Genomic DNA, 22244 nt, shown 5'->3' with positions numbered 1-22244 from the left:
TGAAAGTAGAAACAAACCTGAAGGAAAATACTCAACAACACTAAAAAATTAATAGAGATTGAATAGAATGCAATTAAACAATGCATGGGTTAATAATGAGATCAAGGAAGAAATCAAAAAATTTCTAGAAACAACTGAAAATTAATTCACAACAGTTGAAAACTTATGGAACACATTGAAGCATTCCTGAGAGGGAAGTTTGTAGCAATACAGACTTACTTAAGAAATGAGAGAAATCTTTCAAATAAACACCCTAACCACACATCTATGGGAACTGGAGGAACAACAGCAAAGACAGCCCAGAGCAAGTGGAAGGAAGGAAATAATGAAGATCAGAGCACAATTAAATGACATAGAGACTAAAAGAATAAGTCTATGGATCAATAAATCCAGGAGCTGGTTCTTTGAAAAGATAAAGTCGACAAGCCTTTAAGTAGGCTCATTAAGAAAAAAAGAGAGAGTGTCCAAATAAACACAATTAGAAATGAAAGAGAAGAGATTACAACTGATACCACAGAAATACAAAGGATTGTAAGTAATTACTATGAACAACTATATGCCAAGAAATTTGAAAACCTGGGTGAAATGGAAAAATTTCTAGAAAAATATAACCTTCAAAAACTGAATGAAGAAGAAGCAGAAAGCCTCCACAGCCTAATAACAGCTGACAAAATTGAAGCAGTAGTCAAAAAATTCCCAACACACAAAAGTCCTGGATCAGATGGTTTCACAGGAGAATTCTACACAGCATTTAAGGAAGAGCTAACCCCTATCCTGCTCAGACTATTCCAAAAAATCCTAGAGGGAAGACTCCCAAACTCTTTTTATGAAGTCAGCATCATTCTAATCCCCAAACCGAGTAAAGATACAATGAAGAAAGACAACTCAAAGCCAATATAGCTGATGAACATACATGCTACAATCCTCAACAAAATATTGGCAAACTGTATTCAACAATATATTAAAAAGATCATACAGCACGATCAAGTGGGATTCATCACAGAAATGCAAGGATGGTAGAATATTCACAAATCAATAAACATATTACATCACATAAGCAAAAGCAAAGACAAAAATCACATGATCATATCAATGCAAAAGCATTTGATAAGGTACAGCACCCATTTATGATAAAAACACTCAGAAAAGTGAGAGCACAGGGAGCATACTTCCACATAATAAAGGCCACATACAACCTACCGCCAACATTACACTCAATGGGCAAAAAGTAAAAGCTTTCCCGCTAAGATCAGGAACAAGACAAGGGTGTCTGCTTTCACTACTTCTATTCAACAGAGTATTGGAAGTCCTAGGCACCGTGATCAGACAAGAAGAAGAAGTAAACGGCATTCACATTGGAAAAGAGGAAGAAAAACTGTCGTTGTTTGCAGATGACATGATAGTGCACATAGGAAATCCTATAGACTCCACCAAAAAACCATTCAGCCTAATAAGGGAATTTGGCAAAACAGCAGGATACAATAACAATGAAGTGGAAGTCATTTTTGCATACGAAAAGTGAAGTATGAGAAAGAGAAATCAGGAAAAAAAGTCCCATTTGCTATAGCAACATGAAAAATAAAGTACGTAGTAATAAACGTAACAAAGGAGGTAAAAACCTGTGTTTAGACAACTGCGCAACACTGATGAAGGAAATTAAGTAAGACAAAAACAAATGGAAGCATGTACCATGTTTATTGATTGGAAGAACTAACATCATCATCAAATGTCTATACTGACCAAAGCAATTTATAGATTCAATGCAATCCCTATTAAAATACCAATTACATATTTCACAGATATAGAACAAACATTTCAAAAATTTACATGGAACCATAAATGACCCTGAATAGCTGCAGCCATTTTGAGAAAGAAGAACAAAGTAGGAGGGATCACAATACCTGATTTCAAACTATATTACAAGGCCGTAGTAATCAAAACAGTCTGGTACTTGCATAAGAACAGACACAGATCAATGGAACAGAATAGAGAGCCCAGAAATAAACCCAAGTTTCAATGGTCAATTAATATTTGACAAAAGAGGAAGAAGTACAACATGGAGTAAATGTAGCTCTTCAACAAATGGTGTTGGGAGATGTGGAGAGCTACATGAAAAAAAATGAAACTTGACCATCAACTCACACCATACACAAAAATAAATTCAAGGTGGATAAAAGACTTAAATATAAGTCATGACACCATAAAACTCCTAGAGGAGAACATAGGCAGGAAAATCCCAGATATTCCATGCAGCAATATTTTCACCAATATGTCCCCCAGAGCAAGGGACATAGAGGGAAAAATAAACAAATGGGACTACATCAAAACCAAAAGCTCCTGCATGGCTAAAGAAAGCCTCAGCAAAGTGAAAGGGAACAAACCATATGGGAAAACATATTTGCCAGTGATACCTCAGACAAGAGTCTGATCTCTAAAATATATAAAGAACTCACATGAGTCCACTGCAGGAAGAGAAACAACCCAATTAAACAAATAGGTGAAGGACACTGAACAGACATATCTCCAAGGAGGATGTACAGATGGCCCAGAGTCATATGAAAGTATGCTCATCATCACTAGCCATCAGAGAGATGCAAATTAAAACCACAATGAAATACCACTTCACACCAGTCAGAATGGCCATCATAACCAAATTTACAAATGAGTGCTGGTGAAGTTGTGGAACCCTAGAAAAGGGAACCCTAGTGTGCTGTTGGTGGGAATACAGACTAATGTAGCTACTGTGGAAAATAATATGGGATTTTCTCAGAAATCTAAAAATGGAAATGGAACTGCCTTTTGACCTGGCAATTCCACATCTTGGAATATACTGTAAGAATCCTGAAACACCAATTCAGAAGAACCTATGCACACCAATGTTCATAGCAGCACAATTTACAATAGCCAAGTACTGGAAGCAACCTAAGTGCCCATCAGCAAATGAGTGGATCAAAAAACTATGGTACATTTACACAATGGAATACTACACAGCAGAGAGAAAGAAGGAGCTCTTGCCCTTTGCAACAGCATGGATGGAACTGGAGAGCATTATGCTAAGTGAAATAAGCCAGGAGGTAAAAGACAAATACCATATGATCTCACATATAAGTGGAACCTAATCAACAAAACAAACAAGCAAGCAGAATATAACCAGAGACATTGAAATTAAGAACAAACTGAGAGTGACCAGAAGGGAGGTGGGAAGGAATAATGGGGGAAAAGAGGGAAGGGTTGTGAGGAACATGTATAAAGGACACATGGACAAAGTCAAAGGGATTTAGGATCAAGGGTGGGAGGTAGGGATGGTTGTGGTGGCAAGGAAGTGGTGGGAAAATGGAGACCACTGTACTTGAAAAATAAGTAGCACAATAATAAATATTTAAAAAGTAGATAGAGCATATATGCTATTATGTATATATATGATGTATAATTATAACATATAACTTCTAAATTTTGTCCCCATTTAATTGATTCTCTGCTTCCGGGAAACACATTGTAACCATGTTTTAAATGCTTATTATAAATGATTTTGCAAGGTCTTTGACTTTTTGTAGAATTCATGCCAACACTATCTCTTTAGAGATCACATTTTGTACCCCAGTACATTTTTTACTGCTTTCTAGGTTTCTAAAGCACAGTTTTTCTGTTTGGTGACATGCTATGGTTGCTATTGTTCATAGATTTCTGGAAAATTCCTGTTTCCAGATAACAGTGGCTTTCTTTTTTGTTGCCCTCAAGCAACACATGATGGAAGAAATATGTGTATGTTTCTGTTCTTGAGAGTCAGAGCTGCCTCAACCATAAAATTCTTAACTCTCTCCTTTAATCCAAATGCAATGAATCACAAAGTGTGAATCATGGGCTGCACAGCAGTGGCATTGTGGGAGTTAAATTAACGTCGAGAACCAGATTGTATTAGTTACGCCTGGGATCTTAATTTATGCCAACAAAAATGTCAAGCCAGCGTACCAAGGTGCCTGTTTCTTACTGCCCAGATAACAGCTGAAAATTTGAACTTAGCAGTTTTATGGTTTGGTTTGTATCTAAAAAGCAGGCAGCTTTTAAAAGCCCTGAGTAAAGGTTGTTTTACAGCATGACTATTTATACAAGTACCCAGTCATTTTTCTCCTCCTGGAAGTGCTATTGGCAGAAGAAGGCTTGGTATTTAATCCATAACCTGTCATGCGCTGCACCCTACAGTGGCAAAGCACACACAGCCAGAAGAAAGAGATCAAGAAAGCATTAAAAATGTCAGGCCACAAGACCATGTGTAAATTATTAGGTGTGATGCTGTCTTGCATTTAACAATGGCCTGGCATACCTTGAGGCCCCACTTCCTCCCCACTTGATCTATTTTGATGGGTTATTGCAGTCTGTACTGAAATTGAATTTCAGTTTGTTTCAATAGCATTTTGCAGTAAATAGGAGTGCCTCTGGTATCTTCTTTGTGAATCGCAATGTAATAACCAGAGGTAATTGAAGCATGCACAGCACGCTTAGACTTGTGACATGTTTTTAAACAAGTATTGACTGATAGGAAACTAATTTGACAAAAACTGGAAATTGGACTCCACTGAGAAGGTATGCACAGAATACAGGGTCTGTGGCAACTGAACCAAGTTTGACTTAAAAAAAAAAAGGTTTGTTCAAGTTTCCTTACCTTCCCTGAAGGAGTTTGGGTGCAAGTTACTGACAGGCAAGGTTGTGACCCAAGGACTAGGGCTAATCATCTGACAACTGGAGTTAATCATTTGTCAGTCCTGTGGTTTGGATTAACCAGGTCCACATCCCCTCCCTCTTTGTAAAGGACTGCTTAAAGTCAACTTCAAATTCAACATTTTTTGTAAATTAACACAGATGGAGAATCTTTTTATTTTGTAAATTAATCTTCCCTGGACAGATAAGATGTAATCTTTTGTATTTATGCTCACACTTATGCAAATATATGTACGTATCGACATACTCCATACAGGCATTACATACATCTTCACTTGCAAAGTGCCTGTTGGACTTATATTCTATTTTAATGCAAGTTACATACTAAAAAGAAAAAAAATGCAAGAACAATACCTGTAATTTACCTCTCTAAACCTATAAAATACAGAGATTATTGGAGCAGGGCATGCTGCCCTCCTCAGCTCTGGATTTAAAGCCCAGTGAAAAGCATTCGAGGGTAAGAATTTGAAATTCAAATGATGGAAAAAAGTCTAAAATATTGGCTTCCACAGATACTGACCTTAAGCAGACATGACTTCTCTGTTCACGCACTGAAGAAGAGAGAGTGGATCATGTACAGTGCACGCAGATTGGTGGGAAGATGAAGCCTGAGAAACCTTTGATGCGTGTCCTGTAATTGGAGAAAGTGGGGGATGGTGATGGTGCAAGGAGGGAACATACAGGGAGAAAGTAATTCACAGCTTCATTAGGCAAAACTTAACCATTTGCACGTGTTTCTAACACACACTGGTGTCAGTTGGATTAAGACTTTGTGGAACAAATTTCTTTAAAAGATAATGAATTGCAGCTCTTCAACATACAATTCGAAAAGCCTAGATGTCACCCTTCTCCAAACATTAGCAGGGATTGCAGAAAAGTAAAGATCTAAATATTTTCTTTTTCTTTTTTAAATGTTATTTACTTATTTTTAGAGAGAAGGGAAGGGAGGGAGAAAGAGAGGGAGAGAAACAGCAATGTGTGGTTGCCTCTCACGTACCCGCTAAATGGGGACCTGGCCCACAACCCAGGCATGTGCCCTGACTGGGAATTGAACTGGCAACCCTTTGGTTTGCAGGCCGGCACTCAATCTGCTGAGCCACACCAGCCAGGGCTAAACATTTTGGTTTTTTAAATAGAAATCTTGGAGACATCCACCTATGGAAACTGAAACAGATCAGATTGACACAAGCACCGAGGGATTCATAGATGTAATACTTGCTATCACTATTGGGAGTTAGGTACCTAAATTCCAGAGTGCCTGATGAGACTATGCTTGTAAGTGTGTGGTGTGCCCTTTTGAAGAGATATTATTGTCATGATGGCTATTTTAATCAGGTTTAATGTACTTGGAACAAAAACAGAACATTCAGTGCCTCAAGTTTTCCCAAAAGTGATTTATGTGATATTTAGGAAAATACTTCTGAAAATGTAAGATGTTTTATTTTAGAACTATTTATTAAGAAATTTAGAACTTTCAGTTTAAATGTTGTTAAAATATGAATACAATTGGACTACCTGGGTTATGTGATGTTTTGGATTTTTTCTTGTACATTCATTCCAAGGGAACAGTTTTGTTTCTGTTTCTCAGAAGAATCCAAGATAAATATTTTTCTACCTAAAAAAATATAATCTTATCAGGGAAATAAGTAAGGCATGGCAACACCTAAAAAATAATTCCAGTGCAACAATGGGCAGATTTATAATTACTTGATTCATACTGGCTAAGGATTTAATAAATTCAAGTGGAAAAAACATTTACAGATGATTAAATAATAAATATAAATATAAATGAAGCTTCACAGAACAAATGAACCTTGAATTGGGCTTGGGAAAAATGGAATTTGGATCGGCAAAAATTAGAAAAGAGGAACTTCTAGGAAAGAGATTCATTCCTAACAATTCTGTGCAATTAAACTCAGTTGTCCTTGGCCTTCAGAAGAGCTACTACTATCCCATGAATGGTACCTGGACAGAGACTTGGAGCCGAGACCACAGGACTAGCCAGGGAATGGCTCCATCAAGTATTTCCCTTAAAATGAAAACACTGCAGCTAATCCTTGGACATGTATTTGACCTCCAAATCACCCTTTTAAATTTTCTTTTTACCCTGCAATTTATCTACTAGACACGGTCTCTTATCTGTTTTTTCTTTTTTAAGGCCAAGTCCAAAATTCATTTTGACCAGATTTAAACAGTTTTAAAAAGTCCAGGTTAGAGTAAAAAAGAAACACCGTGTTGCTTGTGGTCCCAATAGAGCCTGGGCATACACCTACCTTGAATATTTCTGAAGCTGTGACTGAGCAGACATGCGGGGGAAAGGGAGAAAGTGTGGTTGTGGCCAACATGCAGCTACAAAAATATTCTCCAGTATCTTCAACTGGTACAACTTATGTTCTTTTACCTTCTCTTAACACTCATGCTGGTGATTCACTTCTTAGTCACTAGCTGTGAGGCCCAGACCAAAGCCTGAAGGGTCAGCTCTGCCTGTGGTACTGCTCACCCTCTACACCACTTGGGCACTTTTGTGCAACTCTGAGTGCACAATCCCGGACTTAACTCAGTTCAGTAAAGGCCTACGCATGAAATCAGTGGTTTAACCAAAGTGACTAGTTATTCTACTAGTGATACGCACACAGCTGCAGTAGAGACATCTTCATATGTATTTAGGATATACTGCTAAACGATCACTCTCTTTTCTCAAGCCTATAAAACAATGACAGGTGTAAAAGCTCTCCTAGCTTTTCAGAAAACAGCACAACATAAATAAAAATAAGCTAGTTCTACTTTTTTCACTAAAAATTTTATTTATCTCCTTAACTGCAGAGCATAATGGGAATAAAAAATCAAAGCTTCTGGTAATGGCCCTCTACCATTTGTACAGAAAATTTCCATTGAAGAGATCAATAGTATTACCGTTCAAATATTTACAGAGACTATGTTTAACATGTCTGTCACACATTAATGGGAAAGTATTTTTGAAGACATTGGATTTTAAAAAAGAAAAATTGCAAAAACATCAAGTAGAAGTTGTTATTTCTTTAATGACTGGAAAGTCCAACATTACTTCTGTCTCAGCAGTATTTGAACTGCTAATCTGTGTTCCTGAGTGTATGTTTATCAGGGAATAAATAGGAAGGAATTCTGTAGTAATTGATATAAATGCTACTTGACTTCTAAATTTATGAAAGCCTATTTTACAGTAAAAAATTATGAGGGCTATGTATGTGTTTAATTAGTGAAAATGGTACTTTACCTTTGGGGAAGAAGAATTCTTACAACCTAAATCATTAAAAGAAAAGTATCCAGAATCAATGATATTTTTACAGTACAGCAATAATCTTACTATATTACATACACAAAAATATTAAAGAGACTATCAGTTGGCATGAAATTACATGCAGTGAGGAGGGTGGGAATAAGACAAATTCAACATAGAAATTTAACAGTTACAAAAACAGAAATGTCTGTCCAGAATTTGGAATTTTTGACTGGCATGGCTGGTTTGTAAAAGAAAAATCAGCAGAATAAATTAAATTCTTTCTTGGTATCAGAAAGCCAACCCTCAAAGGAGATGTAGAAAACGCTTATGTTAAATTGTCACCTAAACATTTCTTTTGCTCTCTGGCTCCATCCCTGGACAGACCTGGACCAGCCTTTTCTCTGTCCTGCCCCTCTCTTCATTTCATGGGTTTATGCTCCACTTTTCATTTCCATGACAAGACCCTGGCTCTACATTGCTTAGTCCCAAATCTTTAAGAATATCAGGGCTGGACATGTGGGCATGGAGGTAGGAAGAAGGCACAGAAGGTTTGGAAGAGCAGAGAACAGAAGCCTAGTCATCAGCCTCCCCTTTGTGCAACAGACACTCCCAGGTCCCCAAAACACAGTTAGAGAGCCTTTGAAATGCATGCAGTCTCTTCAAAGGGCTCACCATCTCTGTAACTGCTAAAATAATGATGTCTCCACAGCCTTCAAACAAAGTAGAGAAGTGGTTTCTTTACTTATCTGTGTTTTGCCTGTTTTGAGTGTGTCAGTCTAATAAATGATTTCTTTAAATTTTTCTCTTCTTACAACAAAAATGTAAAAAACTTTAGGGCCATAATGGTTATCCATGGATACCTGAAGAGCTTTCATGTGAAAGGGGAATTAAATGTGGTCTTAGGATCAATGGGTAGAAGCTACATTAAATACTAGAGAAATATTTATTGAGGGAACAAGTCGAAGGCAGATTAAGGGAGACAAGTTAGTCCCCAGGGAGTCAGAGATGGGATGAGCTCCCCTTGTGGTCCATTTCTTTTTCCTGTAAGTTTTTAAGAAAGGCAAAGTAATTCCTTGGTAATCATTTTAAATTAGAGGTTGAATGATCATCATTACGACCTTTTTCTTCTTCTAAAAATGAGATGTAATGAACAGTTTGTCTTTCACCATAATACACAGAAAGTTCTGGTTCTTCTATCTGGATTTGAAATATTGTTCCAGTTCCTTAAGTGTTATGGGCTTCAGTTTTCTCATCTATAAAATGCAATATCAGCCTATTTCCCTTTATGTCTCTCCCCTCTGTAAAACTTTGCTAGTTCTATTCATGGTGGTCACTTTAACATTAACTAGTTAGTAAACCCAGAGCATTCCATACTCCTGCTCTCGGAGAGACAAACTAGAAGCACCCACACCAAATGCTTTTCTAGCCTGGGTTGAGCCCCTTGGAACAAGTATGGACACAGGCTTGGGTAGTGGCATTGTACCTGCTTAGCCCAAGACGGTTACTAACACAGCATTTTAAAGCACTGATTCAAATTAAACTCCTAACATTTATTAAGGCAAATAGGAGGAGTTAAGTTGCCAAATTCATCTTCATCTTCTTTAATTTATGTCATCATTTACAAAGTTGACTTCATCCCAGAATACTTTTATTACTTCTGACTTGTGACTGGTATAAACAGAGTGACTTTTTGAAATAGCATTTAGGAAATACTTGTGAAGAACACTAGTTCCCCATGCATTATGTTATAAAAGGGTTATGATTAATGAGAGTGACATATTTTGGGTTAAACCAAGTTAAATCAAGGTTTCATACCTGTGGAACTTCTCAGATCCTTTAATATACTGACATAAATTGTGAATATTTACAATTAACATTATATGAAGCATTCCCAGATGATTTGGGGGAAAAAAAGAAAGCATCTTTTCTCTTGAAGTGTTTCTAGGAAACACATATTAGGACCCTTCTCTACTATCTTTGTTTCCTACTGGAAAAAAAAAAGTGGGAGGGAGCAAGCACACCAGACTGGAAAGTAATGAAAACAGTAGTAATGTGATCTAGGTAATATCCTGTTACTAAATGAAAAAGCAATCAGAATTAGTGAAATATCTGAAATATGGGGTATTTTAAAAGTAATCTGATAATTTCAAGAAACTGCAATGTTTCAAATAAGTTTCCCCCAACAGGATTCTTAAAGGGCCTGTTTTATTGTACATTTGTAAGTAAGCATTTATGTGCACTGAAATAATTCAAGAACTAAAATGCTGAAAAACTGCCTTGTTCCTATCTTTCACTGTGCCTTTATGCTATGAATTCTCTTAATAAACTTTTATTCATAAATTGCAGTAAATTTTAGCTCTCTACATTAAGAGCATTCAAAGAAATTAGGCTGTTTAAATGTAGTAAAATACTAAATCATTTTATGTATTCTGGATTTTAGAGGGAAAAAATCACCTCCCCTTATGGAATAATTAAAGTAAGGAAAGTAGAGCATAACCTTCTCCCTCCTTTGCCTGCCTGTCTTGTTATTACAGCTAAGACTTTAGTATTATCCAGGGGAAATTTTTATACCTGTCTCTAGCTTGTGTTCTGCTTAGGAGAAGAGTGCACTTGGAAATGCTCCCTTATGCTACATTTTATTTTAGCTGACTTGACCACGTCCCCTCTTTCTTTCTGTTTAACTTGCCATAAGATGTCTTGGGGTGGGGAGTACTTTAGATGGTAGGATGGGGGTTATATGATCACCTGGTTGAGTTAAATACATGCTCCAATCACAGAGCCCTTTCAGCGAGGTGATCCTTTAGGTAATCGTGTGGTTAAACTTAACAAGATGGTGCTCCTGCTCTTAGGCTACTGGCAATGTCATGGCCACTGCCTCCTTTCTTCTAAACACACAATTACTCTAAGGTCCAAATAAATCATGAGGCCACCTAAGTCATTAGTTCCCTTCTTCTGTCCATGAGCTTGTTTCTAACACAGAGGTCAAGTCTTGCTCTATACCAAGAAATTAGTCTCTGACGCAAGTCAGTGATAAGAAAAAATTAAGTCAACTAAAGTTTAGGCCCATAACAAATGATTCCCTGAATATGTCACTTTTTAACCAGTTTGCATATTCTAATATAGAACCCCCCTAGTTGGCATTTGTAGTTATTTTATGTCCACAGATACATTTCTCATTATACACACTATTCCCTATATTACTTTGGGTACCAGATTAACTTTGGGTATCAGGTTAGTAAAACTACAAGAAGCCCAATTGTCTGCAGCTGATATGCTTGTTTTTTGATTTAATAAAATTTAAATAATGAAAAAAGAATCCTCTAAGCATGAATTCATCAGACTTTAACGATGACTTACAGCAAACATTTCCTGCTTTCAATAAATATTAGGGATTAAGGAAAAGGAAATCTCTCTATGACATGATCAATTTTTCATATGTGCATTTCATTCTAGTATCATAAGTGCATTAAGCCCATAACTAAAATATTCATGTTTCTTGGTTGTGGTTAGTTTAGTGGTCGGTACTTTAGTAAACTGCACAGGATAAAGCCATTTCAACGTGGGTCAGTAGCCACTGCCCATCCTAAAATTTAACTCAACATTTCTTTCTCTACTGCTGTCACTGAAAGGAAGAGACATCTAATCTGTATCATTGGACTAATTTTTTTCCAGCTTTCTTGCTTTCCACATTTTCAGAGAAAAAGGGGTAGTCATCTCAGGGTAAAAGACTTCTTCCTCAGTCCAAAAGAAATAATCTCACCTACTTTAATTGCTGCAAAAAAAAATTTTAACCAAATATTTGCCAACTTTGTTCCTTGCAGCTCTGATTAGCCAGCTACCTAGATCCCCACTGAATAATTGCCAATTAATCAAAAGGATTTTTTAAAACTCTTAAAATTAGAACTTGAGTTCCCATAGTCTAAGACAGAATTATGGCTTTATTTCCTTTTTCCAAAGATTAAAAAGAAAATGAGGATTATGACTTCAGGATGCTGTCAGAGTCACTACCTTTTCAGAGCTGGAAGTTGTCCCCTGGTGCTCCCATCACACCAATAAGGAGCTTTCTCAGTAAATTCAGCACTCCGTGCTAACAGTACTCATCCAGCTACACATCATTACACCAGTGGGGTCCCTCAATGGAAAGCCTTAAAGGATTTAGTAATTAAAAAAAACATGGTGGTACATAAAAATTGACTTCTTTTACTCCATTACTGACAATGGCTTTAACTGATTGAGTTTTGGTGGCAGTTACTGGGGCAAGTCCTACTGTCATCCCAACTAATATTTCTCGGAACATCAGGTTATAGTCATATTCTGAGCTAGTCCTGTTCTGACTGATCAGTACCCCTGGGAGATAACAATAGCTAAAGGTCCCATACTACCTGAACTATGGTCTGCTTTGAACTGGATTGTATACATTTGGGAAAACAAAACTGCTCCATTTACCTTTCTATATATTTGCTTCTTTCCTTCTCCTGCATTCCAACCTCACTTGGAAAGGGAAATCAAGCCCTCACAAAGCCCATTACATAATCATTTCATCAAGTTAATTATTATCTTGTCCATTTTTCAGGTGAATAACTGAGGTTCACAGAGGTTAGTTAGTAACCTGGCCAAGGCACTTACCAGTGGTAGAGTGAGGATTCGGATCACAGCTGTTCCATTCTGGGTAATCTGACTGCCTGATGGTCAGGCAGGTGTCACCTCCTTGTCCCACAGTTGTCTTCAACTCTTTGTGGGAGGCCAAATAGGGTGACACTTCTTGACAGATCAAAAGTGCCTGAGTGGCTCCTGAGGTTCAGACCTGAGACTAGAACCCATTTCTTCCTGCCCCTCTCCACTGGACCAAGTTAAAAGAGACTCAGTTCACTTAAAAGAAAATTCCCTTTGGAAGGCTGAGAAGAGGAGGCAGAGAGAAAATATACTTTATAGGGGGGAAAAACCTTTAAAATAAAGATATGAGGATTTAAAGTAAATGAGAAGGAAGTCAATGTGTCCAAAAAGCCCCCTCTGTCACTTCTTGATGGCTTGACTTGCTATGTAAACCCATCTTGAGACAATTCATAAAAGTAATCCTTTTTTTTCCTGAGAACAGTGGAAAGCTGGCAAGAAGTAAAATTTTCTATGAAATACAGAGGCAAACAAGTTGTAAGTGATGTTAATATCTTCCAGATGGCATGGTTTTACTTGGGAACTGAAGTTATTGTGATTAAAGGCATGTGAATTTTTCTATAAATACTGAACTTTGCAAGTTTGACACTGGAAGACTCCCATCACTTCCCTCTGGAGCTTAGTTTTTTAAAGGGCGGCATTCCTTCTCTTCCATTTAAAATGCATCTTTGGATTTCATAATCTAAGTTAAATCATAGAAATGTTTTCCCATTTAAAGGATTTTTTATTTTCCATGCTAATAAATCTTAATTATGAAGTGAGATTCCTCAAATATGAAACATTCAAACTCCAAACATCTTCCAATAAAATTATATATTTTGACAATTATTTTATACCAAATCCTGAATTCTTTTAAATATTAATTTTGAATTAAGCTACTACCACTTCTCTGTCTCTAGACATACGTGTAGGAAATCTTGGCATTTCTGTTTTGGTTCTTCAATCAAGAGAGTGTGGCTCACTCCAGAACCCTGCTTTCCCTTTTATTGCAAGCCCTGCCTGTGGCTCAGGGGTCCCAAACCAACAGCCAATGTAACATGAGCACACTGAAATTGCTTCCACCATTGCTTCACGTTCCCAGTCCTGCCCTTAGCCTTATGCTGCATCTTACTAGTCTTTGCTGTATCAGGTGACAAAAGTGAATGATCCTGCCTACCTTCAGTTTCTACTGCAGCTTCCGAGCTCCATGTGTCCTACTAGAGTTTGGTGTCTGTGGTGGGCAGCATTCTGAGAGGTACCCCCAAGATCCTTGGCCCCTGGTGTATTGAACACCTTCTCCCAGTTGTTCAATCAACCATTAACCTAGGTGGTGCTGCACAGGGATTTTGCAGATGTAATGAAGTTTCTAAGCTAGTTGACTTCAAAAAAGGGAGATTGCCCTGGTGAGCCTGACCTAATCAGGTGAGCCTGTAAGTGGGAGCAAGATTTTCTTGAAGAGTTGTACAGCATGAGAAGACTTCACTGGGAGATTGCCTTGCTGATACCTAGATGTCACTCTTGGGATACTCTGAGTAGAAAACCCCAGCCCTGCCATGCCAGACTTCTGACCTGTGGAACCGTGAGCTAATGAATGTGTTTTGTTTTAAGCTCCTAAATTTGTGATGTGCCATTTTTCTGGCAACAATGACCAGTTAAAAAATGAATTAGGAGTTGGTAGCTCTAAAATAATAAGGCCATACCCATTCCTCACCCTTCAAACATATGTATGAAGGGAGTAATAAGAGCAGAAATTGGAATAAAATTTGCCCTAAAGTAGGCAATGTTCAGAGAATACAAGTTCTTTCAGGCATGTATGTCTCTTGCCCAGTGCTTCCAGAGCTCTGGGCTTTCGGGGCACCATTTGGTAACTGCCTTCCTGGGGTCCCTGTAAAGACTCTGTGAGATAATACAGCTAAGAGCACTTTAGAACATGGAAATTAATGGCAAGTATTATTGCCAGCATTTCAGAAAGTATAAGATCAAATCTGATTTATTTTAACTTCCCAGTACTAAAATAAATAAATACATACATAAATATTAAAAAAACATGGTCTCATTGATCCACTGGCTTGGGGTGGGGGGGGAAGTAAACCCTTTGATTTACTTCCAAATAAAACATCATAATGTTTTCTGGCCAAGAAATATAAAATTGTTAGCTAGCCAATAAGGTGTTGATTTGCTATTTAGTATATAGATAGTTAATGCTCTTCAAAATATTTTTTATTTGATGACAAACAAGTGCTTGTTCATTATAAAAATATAGAAATGGCTGAGGAACATAATTTCACCAGATAGTATTAATATCTTATTAACATTTATTAACAGCTGGGCATTATTCCTTCCAGTTCTTTCTCTACATATGAATAAGAATTGAGAATATACAGCACATATAGGGTCTTATGTTCTGATTTTTCACTTATTATATCATAAGCATTTTTCCTAAGTTAGAAAATATCTTTTTTAAGATTTTATGTATTTATTTACTCTTAGAGAGAGGGGAAGGGAGGGAGAAGGAGAGGGAGAGAAACATCGATGTGAGAAAGAATCATCGATTGGTTGCCTCTTGCACAGGCCCGGACCAGGAATGAACCCAAAGATGTACCCTGACCAGGAACTGAACCAGCAACCTTTCCCTTCATTTTGTGGAATGGTGCCTAACCAACTGAGCCACACTGGTCAGGACTAAAATATATTTTATTGCTTTTTAACAGCTGGATAATATTCCATGATATGAGTCTAAATTCTTTCTTGTTTCCTTCTATTTCCCCATATTAAGTAAAGCTTCAAGCAATACTTTTTCATAAATATTTGATATTATTCCAGATTATTTCCATGGAATAGATTTCTAAAAAATGCTTTTGATGATTAAGAGGCTATGAGCTTTGTAAGTCTTTTTATACATCCCAATTAAAACATTGCAAGCAAAACAGACAGATAGGGGTGGATCTCATATAAAATCCCTCCAAAACACGGATGTAGACTAACTGTCTCCTGACTCATTGGCTCCTCCTAGCCTCATCATCATATGCTTTTCTTTCCCCATCCTCTTGCTAAAGCTCTGAGAGAAAGTCTCTTCTCCTCTGGGGGTATGTAAGGTGATTCTTGGACAGCAGCATCGTAATCGTTTAAGGTTGTTCAGCTGGGATAGCTATTAATGTGTTGTGGAAAACAAACCAAAGGGCCAAAGAAACATTATTTGCAGGTGAAAATTATGTTAGCCAATATTATTTCTCACTCTGGTTCGTGATGTCAGGGATCCAATTTCTCCATTATTAATGTATGTATGCACATGGGGTTAGATCCTCTTGGAAGGTTATTAAAAAGACACCACCACCTAAAATCCCCCTTCTTAGTAATGCGAGACTGTCCAGGAGCTGTGAGGAGCTGGTACACCGGCTCACTGTACAGACGACACCCTGCAGGGGATTAGCTTTCTTCCCATTAACGGGCTCCCCCACGGAGAGTCCGGGGGGCCTCTGCACTCACAAGAGAAAAGCCGACTTCAGTCAAGTATATTATTTGTATGTTCAGCACTGCATACCTATAACGGCTCAGAAAACTCTGTTTAGTAACTCAATACATTTCTAATTTTCCATCACTTTTCCCTCTACTTGGCCATTTTCCTAAAACCATAATTCAAACTTTCCAAAAGAAAACATAATCTCTGGGTAATCCTTTCAAGAATTCTTAGAAGGAAATCTTTATTCTTTTATCACTCTTACGGGAAACCTAACTCATGGTTACTCTTAGGATGCAAAATGTTTTCATCACTCAAAGGTAAGGTGGGGGTGGGAAAACATGTAAGCAAAAAAAGCCTTTGGCTTTGGGAGCTTGCCTGTGAAAACCAGGAATACTCCAGAGAAGAGCTACCCAGCCCTTCACACCCCAATACAGAAACCATTGAAAGTTTCTTTTAATTAATTGTAAAAGGGTTGGGTAGAGAGATCTTTTCATTACTTCCCAGTAAATATAGGCTGTTTTACCATTATTAGTGCAGAAAGGAAAGCTTTAAGGCAGAAGATTTAAGAAAAGAAATGGGAGGATGGCTAAAGGAGGAGGAGTTGGTTGTCCTCTATTTTAAAAATGCACATGCCCTTTACTTTCCGGTAATGGGGAGGATGAGGTCTGAGGGAGAGCTTTTCTGGCTGGGACCCGTGGCTCACTGAGAGCAGGGACAGGCAGCGGCCATGGTCAGGCACAGACTCCCATGCGTAGCGCCCTTGGACCAGGCATGGTCGCCTTGTTACCTAGAACATTCATTTTTAGGAGCAAGTCTCCGAAGGAACAGACAAGTCAACTTCCTGATCCTTCCTCTAGCTCTTATAAATTACATGCCAGAGACAATGTCCACACAGTTTCGGCCCCTGCAGCCAGGGCTCTTTGGCTCCAAATGAGGCCGAACATGTGCCTCCATTTCACTCTTGGAGACCTCTGCTGTTGCAACTGGGGAGCTTGACCTTCCAAGGGTGTAGACACAGAGCCGCCTGGGCCCTGAGCCAAATCAGGTTGGGGGTGGGGAGGGGCGTTGCTGTGGTGACACGTTTAGTCAGGTGGGGGGATCCTGGCACACCAGCTGCATTGCTGACACCGCATTTGCCAGCGAGAAACTCACTGGAATTGGTATCAGCTCCAGAGGGAGGCCAAGCTGCTTTCTTCCCATCTTTGGTCTTTGGCCACACTACCATTTACAACTTGTGTGAGGCCCCCTCCTGAATATTTCCCTGAACTGCTGTTTGCAATATTCTTAGGGACCAGGGGGATGGTACTTTTAAGGAAAGTGCTAAAATAAGAGCCTCGTTCCAGTTTATAAATGTATCTATTGTATCCCTGAATAAAAATTTAATTTCCTAAAATTGTCATTTAATGATGTAGTGACTTATCTCTTGCTGGGAAGAGATTGTAGTCCCTCTCTCCCTTTTAAAAATAGCTTTCACTGTTGGGGAGAGGAGAGCCTCGTGTTTCCTATTAGGGGCTGTGTGAATGAAAGCACCAGCTTCGCTCCCCATTCAGTCCCCAGCACTGCATGACCGAGCACCCTCACACCTGGGACAAAGGTTTCCTCACAGAAGTGCCCGCAGTGCTGCCCAAAGCCTGACCCAATCCTCTTTTATTGGTATCTGGAAGGCAAAATGCTCTCTGATTCAGCTACTTAGTATTCAGACCACATCAGCATTCAGGTAAAAAGCCTATATTGCAGAGCTGGCATATGCTGGAGGCATAGTCACCAGAATGAACACAGTCAACAGTTCAAATCAGTTAAATTATCATGGGTGAAACATACAGACCTGGCTTGTCAGTGAAGCAGTAGGGATAAAAGGAGCTACTACACGAATGCCAACTTGTGAGGCTTGAATGAATACAGAGTTGCCCTTTTTTCCAGCTGTCCCCTCTTCCCTGTTGATTGTAAAAGGCTAGTTAGGATTTTGAATGAAAGCTCTCCTCGTCCTCTTCCTCGTCCTCCAACTTTACTTCTCTATCTTCTTTTAACACTCAGAGCATCTCCCAAAGCATTGAGAAAGGAACAATTCCTCTGGGTATCTGCACAGTTTTGCAAAAGGACAGCAATGCTAGCAGGCTAGGGAGTGCTACTGGAAACATAGGATGCCACACAGAAATGTGGTTCCTATAACAGTTAACATATGTTAATGCTTAGCTCCATCAATGTCAGCTTTATTTTCTCCTTCAGATACACAAAGCTGGCACATGGCTTTAACTGATGAGGTAATGTCATTTTTAATTTAGAGAGCCTTAAGCTGTCCATTTTAACTAGTGATATCATCTTTGTAGTCGTCTCTTGAGACTTATGTAAACATAAGCAATGTGTCCTGGACAGTTTGAAAAGGGATTGTTAAAGATGGCATTGGTCATCATGAAGACTTCCCCCACTTTGATCCCTTTTAAATTGCCAGATACAGTTTATGTTACTGCCATATTTTAGCCATTCCTGAAATTAATATATCCCAGGACTTTTGAACCAAGTTAAACACATAAATAAAATAAAGATTTGAAGTGAAAGGATTATAATGTTTTTGTGTCAGTTCTAGAAGACAAATGGAAGACAAATCAGATTATCTGGCTCCTAGGTTACTTGGTAGATAAGGAGAGAGAAAAGAGCAAGACACTAAGAAATATATAATGACAAACAAATGAAAATCTTCCTATTTTCCTGGGGAACTTTTGTTTATTGAAGATGTTTTTCCACCTTTTAAAGATAAAGAAATTCCAAGTATATCTCTTATCTTAGTGCAATCTTTAAAGTAACATTTTATTGTCACTTCCTTTATCATTTATCTCCTTAGTGTATTTATTAAACCTGGATTTTTAAAATCATATCACTTTGCTATTTTCAAATGTGTCATGTTTTCTTTTCAAACAACAAAGGATATAAACAAAGTTACTTGCTAGTTTTAAATAAAGTTTTTTTCTTTGGAGAAATTACATTCTGCAATTCAAGTGTAGTTTTGGAAGAAGGTGATCAGTGTTTGAACCACTGTCGATAGTGAGAGAGTTCTTTCTAAGAAGACTGGCATTCGGTAGAACTGGGTTAAATAGTAAAGAATCTATTTATTATTCTGTGGCCATATGTTTAGAGGGCCGCTCACAGAAATCAAAGTATTGTTCATGGAGAGCTCCAGCCAAGGAGACATTTTGAATTCATAAAAGAACTTCACAGTTTCAAAAGAATGCATAGCATTATGTATTGACACCCCACCACCATAGACAAAGGAACACAATTTAATAATAGAGAATTGTGCTCATGAGATTTCTCTTTTTCTTGTTAATTGGTTACTTTAACTACATTGTCTCCAAGTATAATGGACACCATTATTCTTAATAGTTCTCTGCTGCCAGATGATGTATACAGACATGATGTAGTCCATTTTAATTATTTCAGTTTGCTAGATTTTTTCCCCTCCCTGTAATACAGTGGAGAATGCACATTTTTCCCTGACAGACTGTGCTGGGCAATGCTGGTTTCTATATTGTTGAAATTAAAAGGGAATTTCTTGCTAACTTAATGGTTCTTCCATGTTTCTATGTCAGGTATGACTATGTGGAAGTCATTGATGGAGAAAATGAAAACGGACGTGTATGGGGAAAGTTCTGTGGAAAGATTGCCCCTTCTCCTGTAGTGTCTTCAGGGCCATTTCTTTTCATCAGATTTGTCTCTGACTACGAGACACATGGTGCAGGATTTTCCATACGTTATGAAATTTTCAAGAGAGGTGAGTAACGTAGAGTAGAACGAATATGACTAAGTGTTTATTAACATTGTTTCATGAAAGTGTAAAAAAACATATTCTCATTACAAAAATATTAGAAATATTTTAAACAAAGGAAGTTTCCAATGCATAGAGAAAGTATGTTTAAAATTTTTTAAAGTATTTCATATATCAAAATTGCATGATTCTAATGTGTTAACCAATGTTTATTGGGTATATACTCCGTAAAACTCTTTTAAGAGCACTTCTTCTTCAAAACAAATTTGATTTACTGTTGAAGTTTGATTTTTTCAATTAAAAAGGCAGTTTCTGTTGCCTTAAAGTCAAGCATATCCTGTCCCCTTTATTTTATTCTAAATTCAAAGCCAGTAGATCCCAGAAAAAGCAAATCAGGCCACTAGCCTTAGAGTGTCCAAAGCTATGGGAGGGTTTCTATTAACAAGGTGATTGATGAGGGAAGAACATTTTAGAGGAAACAAAACAGTAATACTTTAAGTGGCATTCCCCCTAGGAATTAAATAGCAGTCACCCCTTCAATATAATTACTTACTAATATCCTGTTTCAATAATATATATTGAGATGAGATGGAATCTGATAAAATGGAGGCTCCCAGCCTTGAGGAATTAAAGACACATATCAGTCCACTGATGAACAGTACATCTTTATCTGCACAACACTTTCTCCAACAGCCTATAGATTCCTTTGATGTGTTAAATCCAGCCATTGCTTTTACTTATTTTACTTAATTATTTAATTATTCTCTTGACGTTAATGTGTGGAGGACCCAAAGACAGAGGCCCAAGGTATAAAGGCATTGTCCTAGAATAGGAAAAAGAGCTTATTTTATTTTTTTGTAGTAGTAGAAAATCTCAAGTCACACCAATGGCAAATGCCTATGGTCTTCTGGGTCAGCAGCAACTGAGAATAATGAAAAGAAATCATTAGGAGTTTCTGGGAACATTGGTACAACTTCTTAAAATTTCAAGGAAATCTGGCATTGCCCCATATAAATATGGATGGATGGAGAGACCTTACTTCAGAAATTTATCTAAGTACATACTTGGAAACTCTATGGTATAAGTAATGGTGTGCATATGACATCAGTATTTATAGATGATTACATATGTACATATTTTCTTGTGTTGAAAGCCATTTGATGTATTCTATAAATCACATTATACACATATGTATATGTACATACACACACACTTCTACATTTGCTCTGTCTGCACATGACACTATCAAAGAAAAATGGTGTCAACAAGAGAGCTAAGAACAGCCTTTCATTTCAATGTTTCTTGAAGATCTGAAGATGGATGAAAGAGAGAGGGAGCTCTCTCACTTAGTCATTAAGAATTCTTCATCTTCCAAAAGAATTCCATTCCCTCCACTGTGTTAGTCACAGATGTACCATAATTTCCCTGGCCTTCTCTCCAACACCATCCTTAAGACTTGAAGCCTTATTTTGTTCTCTCTTCTTCTCCTTATTCTCCCTACATTGCATAAGGCTCCTAGTTCTTTTGAATATTTATCCAAAGGTGTCAGAGTCATACTTTCTTTCCCTGTCCACTGCCATTAACCAAACAGGCCTGATCTGTGATTCTCCCCACACTCTCTTATTGTACACACAGTTTCTCAAACAGTCCTCAAGCCGCAGTCCTCAAAATGCCTATGGCAGGTCTCCATTGTCCATGGTCAAGCCTCAGTGTCCTGTTGGCTCAAGTGCAAGGCTTGACATCAACTGCTCTGGACCTTCTCCAGCATCTATTCTCGTAGATCCATAAGTGGCTTCCTGTCTCAGGATAGTGCACTGGGTAAAGCCCAGCAGACCTGAATGTGAATTTTAATTCTACCACTATCTGTGGATGTCCAGGGCCTCAATTCCTCATCTGAAAAGTAAGTAATAGTATTCAGTACAGGCTTGTTGTAAAGATCAGTTTGAAATGAAAACATGGAAAACATGTAGCCACTGCCTGTCACTAAAGCTGTGTTCAATGAACACTAGCTATTACAATGATTATGGATAAACCTTGTACCTTCAGTTTTCTCAGGTCTTGCTCTCTTCTGGTCTTTGTCCCTTAATATCTATAGACACCTAGCTCTAAATGAATTGTTCTCAGGAAACTCTTCCTAATTAATCTACTTTTTTTCCTACACATGTACCCAACTTGTCCCTTATATATGAATATACACACGCAAATATGTTTCACTTACCAATGTTTCTTCTTAGTATTTTCAAATTTCTTCGTGCATCCATATTTCCTTTTCCAACTAGATTGATACCACCTAAAAAATGCAAAAAAAACCCCAACAACTTTCCTTTCCCTTACTGCATGGACTTATAGATACTGCATAAAAGGTCATTAACATAATACATGTATGCATGCATATACGG

General features: G+C 37.8%; 1 protein-coding gene across 7 annotated transcripts in view; it reads left to right on the top strand.

Moving 5' to 3' along the window:
• Positions 1 to 22244, top strand: part of NRP1 (neuropilin 1) — a 181944-nt gene that overhangs the window by 46878 nt on the left and 112822 nt on the right. For all 7 annotated transcript variants that reach the window (XM_071221245.1, XM_053922497.2, XM_053922496.2 and 4 more), the window contains exon 4: positions 19670 to 19851. In XM_071221245.1, the coding sequence (XP_071077346.1) occupies positions 19670 to 19851 (182 nt within the window). The remainder of the gene's footprint in view (positions 1 to 19669; positions 19852 to 22244) is intronic.

The sequence above is a fragment of the Desmodus rotundus genome, chromosome 4 (genome assembly GCF_022682495.2).
Source record: "Desmodus rotundus isolate HL8 chromosome 4, HLdesRot8A.1, whole genome shotgun sequence".
Lineage (NCBI taxonomy): Eukaryota > Metazoa > Chordata > Mammalia > Chiroptera > Phyllostomidae > Desmodus > Desmodus rotundus.
Note: the sequence above shows the minus strand (reverse complement) of the source record. Positions and strands in the feature narration are given on the sequence as shown.